The 2448-nt window shown below is 62.5% G+C and overlaps 1 protein-coding gene across 1 annotated transcript; it reads right to left on the reverse strand.

Moving 5' to 3' along the window:
- Positions 1-205: 205 nt before the first annotated feature.
- Positions 206-2098, reverse strand: LOC100274519 (Cation/calcium exchanger 2). Its single transcript, NM_001148876.1, has one exon. The coding sequence runs from the start codon at positions 2082-2084 to the stop codon at positions 324-326; it is 1761 nt and encodes a 586-aa protein (NP_001142348.1). The 5' UTR covers positions 2085-2098; the 3' UTR covers positions 206-323.
- Between the last annotated feature and the right edge of the window lie 350 nt (positions 2099-2448).

The raw sequence follows: 2448 nt of genomic DNA on the forward strand, positions 1-2448 counted from the left end.
CCATCCCCATTTTGGGTATGAACCTTTTTTATGAAGGTTTTTGGTTGTTCAACCATTATCAGCAATTTGTTCGGCCATTCCATCATAGTATTCATTCACTCATACTAATCATTGATGCATTCAACCATAATATCAATTATGTTATTACAAGTCATTTATAAATTAATTTAAGCTACCAGTATCGATTAAAAAGACTAACTAATTTCATCGTCTAACAACCATTTCATTTCGAAAAATAATCAGCATCGCTTGAGTTTGATTTTTCTGATTGTTGAGCAGAGCTATAAAACCCTAAACCCTAAAACCCTAACAAACCCAATATATTACCGTGCATTCTTAAGCTCTGAAACATTAATACAGAGGAAGCAAAAGTATACGACTAGGAGCCCAACGCCCAGTGTCCTGTCCACCCTCATTCCTCTCCTAGGTAGCATCACAACGGCCCACAAAAGCCCAGCGACAACAAAAGCCAGAGTTCGGTAAAGCCCACGCTCCCTGGGTATCTCCACTGGCTGCGGGTACCCGCTCCAGCACGCTAACAGCATGGACAGGCCCAGGCCCACGAGAACGTTGAACACCGGCCCGCCGTAGCAGCCGGACACGGCCACCTGCGCGCCGCCGCCGCGAGATGCCACCGCCACGTTCGCTATTAGGTCGCTGATGGAGTTTCCCCAGGCGAGCACGGTCACCCCCAGCGCCGCCGAGTCCACGGAAAGGATGATTCCCGCCGAGACCAGCAGCGACAGGACCTCGTTGGCGATCACGTACGCCCACGCCACGCTCATGGCGAACCCGCCGGCGAGCCACGCGCCGAGGAATCGGGTTGGTGGGGCGAAGGGATCCGTGGTGAGGAAGGCAATGAGGCCCAGCGCGAGACCAGCAAGGCCGCCGAGGAGGACGGTAACGAACGGGCCCCCCGTGGCGCGGTGGCTCCAGAGCAAGGACAGGAAGATGGGGGCGAGCGTGGCCGCGGTCACCGCGGCCGTCTTGCTCCACCGCTCTTTGCTCGCGTCCGGAATCGTCAGCCGCCGCGGGAGACTCAGGGGAAGCTCTAGCAGGCGAAGGACGGTCCAGAAGACGCTCTTGTTGCCAGTGGAGCCGTCGTTGCTGTTGCTGTTTGCTTCGCCGGCGTAGTATTGAAGTAGCGGTGCGGTGTCGGGGAGCAGTGGATCTCGGGCTTCCTGGTCGGTGTAGAACTTGGTCTCCGTGACGTTGTGGAGCTCCGAGACGGCAGCGGCGGAGGCGGGGTCATCCACCGCGTGCGCGTCGTGGCGTCTGGTCCAGCGGTCCGGGGTGAAGGCGACGGCGAGGACGTAGACGAGGTAGAGCGAGGCGAACCCGGCGGCGGCCCAGATTGTGACCTGGCCCGCGGCGACGACGACGGCCACGGCGACGAGCGCCAGGAAGAGGAAGGCTGCGTCCCGGAAGAAGCTGGCGCGGTGGACGGCGACCTCCTGGCCGCCGAGGCGGATGGCGATGACCCCGAGCACGGCCGAGGAGACGAACATGGCGCCACCGAGCACGCCGCTGAGCCCCACGGCGGCGGCCGTCCCTCCTCCCTCGCCGCCGTCTCCGGCGAAGAAGGACGCGACGGCGGAGAGCGCGTCGGGCGCACCGTTCCCGAGCGAGAGGAGCGTGGCCCCGGCGATGGCCGGCGGGAGACGGAGCAGGCGCGCGAGGCCCTCGAGGCTGGAGCAGAAGTAGACCGCGGCCGTGTCGGCGAGCAGGTAGAAGAGCACGGCGAGCCACGCCGCCATCGCGGCGTACCCCAGGGCGGGCCGGCGGTCGCCGCCGAGGACGCAGTAGAAGAGGTACAGGTAGTCGACGTGCCCGCCGCCGCGCGGGTAGCGGTACCGGCCGTCAGACCCGGCCGCGATGGCGCGGTATCTCTCGTCGGGGGTCCGCACGCCCGCGCAGGCGCCGTGGCCGCGTCGCTCGTGGGCCACCACCGAGGGGGACGAGAGTTCGGCGGACAGGGCGCGGTGCGGGAGGCGGGAGGAAGCGAGCAGGAGCAGCAGCGCGAAGGCGACGCCGAGGGAGGCACGGAGCGCCGCCGCCGCTGCAGAAGCGGAAGGCTTCGCCATGCATGTTTGTCGCGATCGGCGCGCGGGGGGGATTGGGGAAATTATCTGATCACCCCCGTTGCGTTGGAGCGCGCGCAATGATCCGGATGTTGACAGCACCGACGGCATGGACACGACAGCAGCAGCAGTAGGCCAGGCGATCCAAATCATACTCTGTTCAGCGTATGGATGGAAGGAGAAAGGATGTATGCCACGCCCACGCGGCCACGCGCGCGCCCGTCACGTCCAGAAAACGACCGCGCCTTCTTTCCTACCGGGCGCTTGCTTTCCAATCGGGCAAGTCCAGTGGGTGAGGACTGGGTGAGGACGGAGGGAAGCTGAGGTGACTAGGAGCACGGTGAAAAACGAAAACAGTAATTTTAGG

The sequence above is a fragment of the Zea mays genome, chromosome 1 (assembly GCF_902167145.1).
Source record: "Zea mays cultivar B73 chromosome 1, Zm-B73-REFERENCE-NAM-5.0, whole genome shotgun sequence".
Taxonomy (NCBI): Eukaryota; Viridiplantae; Streptophyta; class Magnoliopsida; order Poales; family Poaceae; genus Zea; species Zea mays.

Excerpts from the sequence above, each read along its gene's own strand:
- LOC100274519 (NM_001148876.1), bottom strand. The coding sequence starts at position 2,084 with ATGGCGAAGCCTTCCGCTTCTGCAGCGGCGGCGGCGCTCCGTGCCTCC.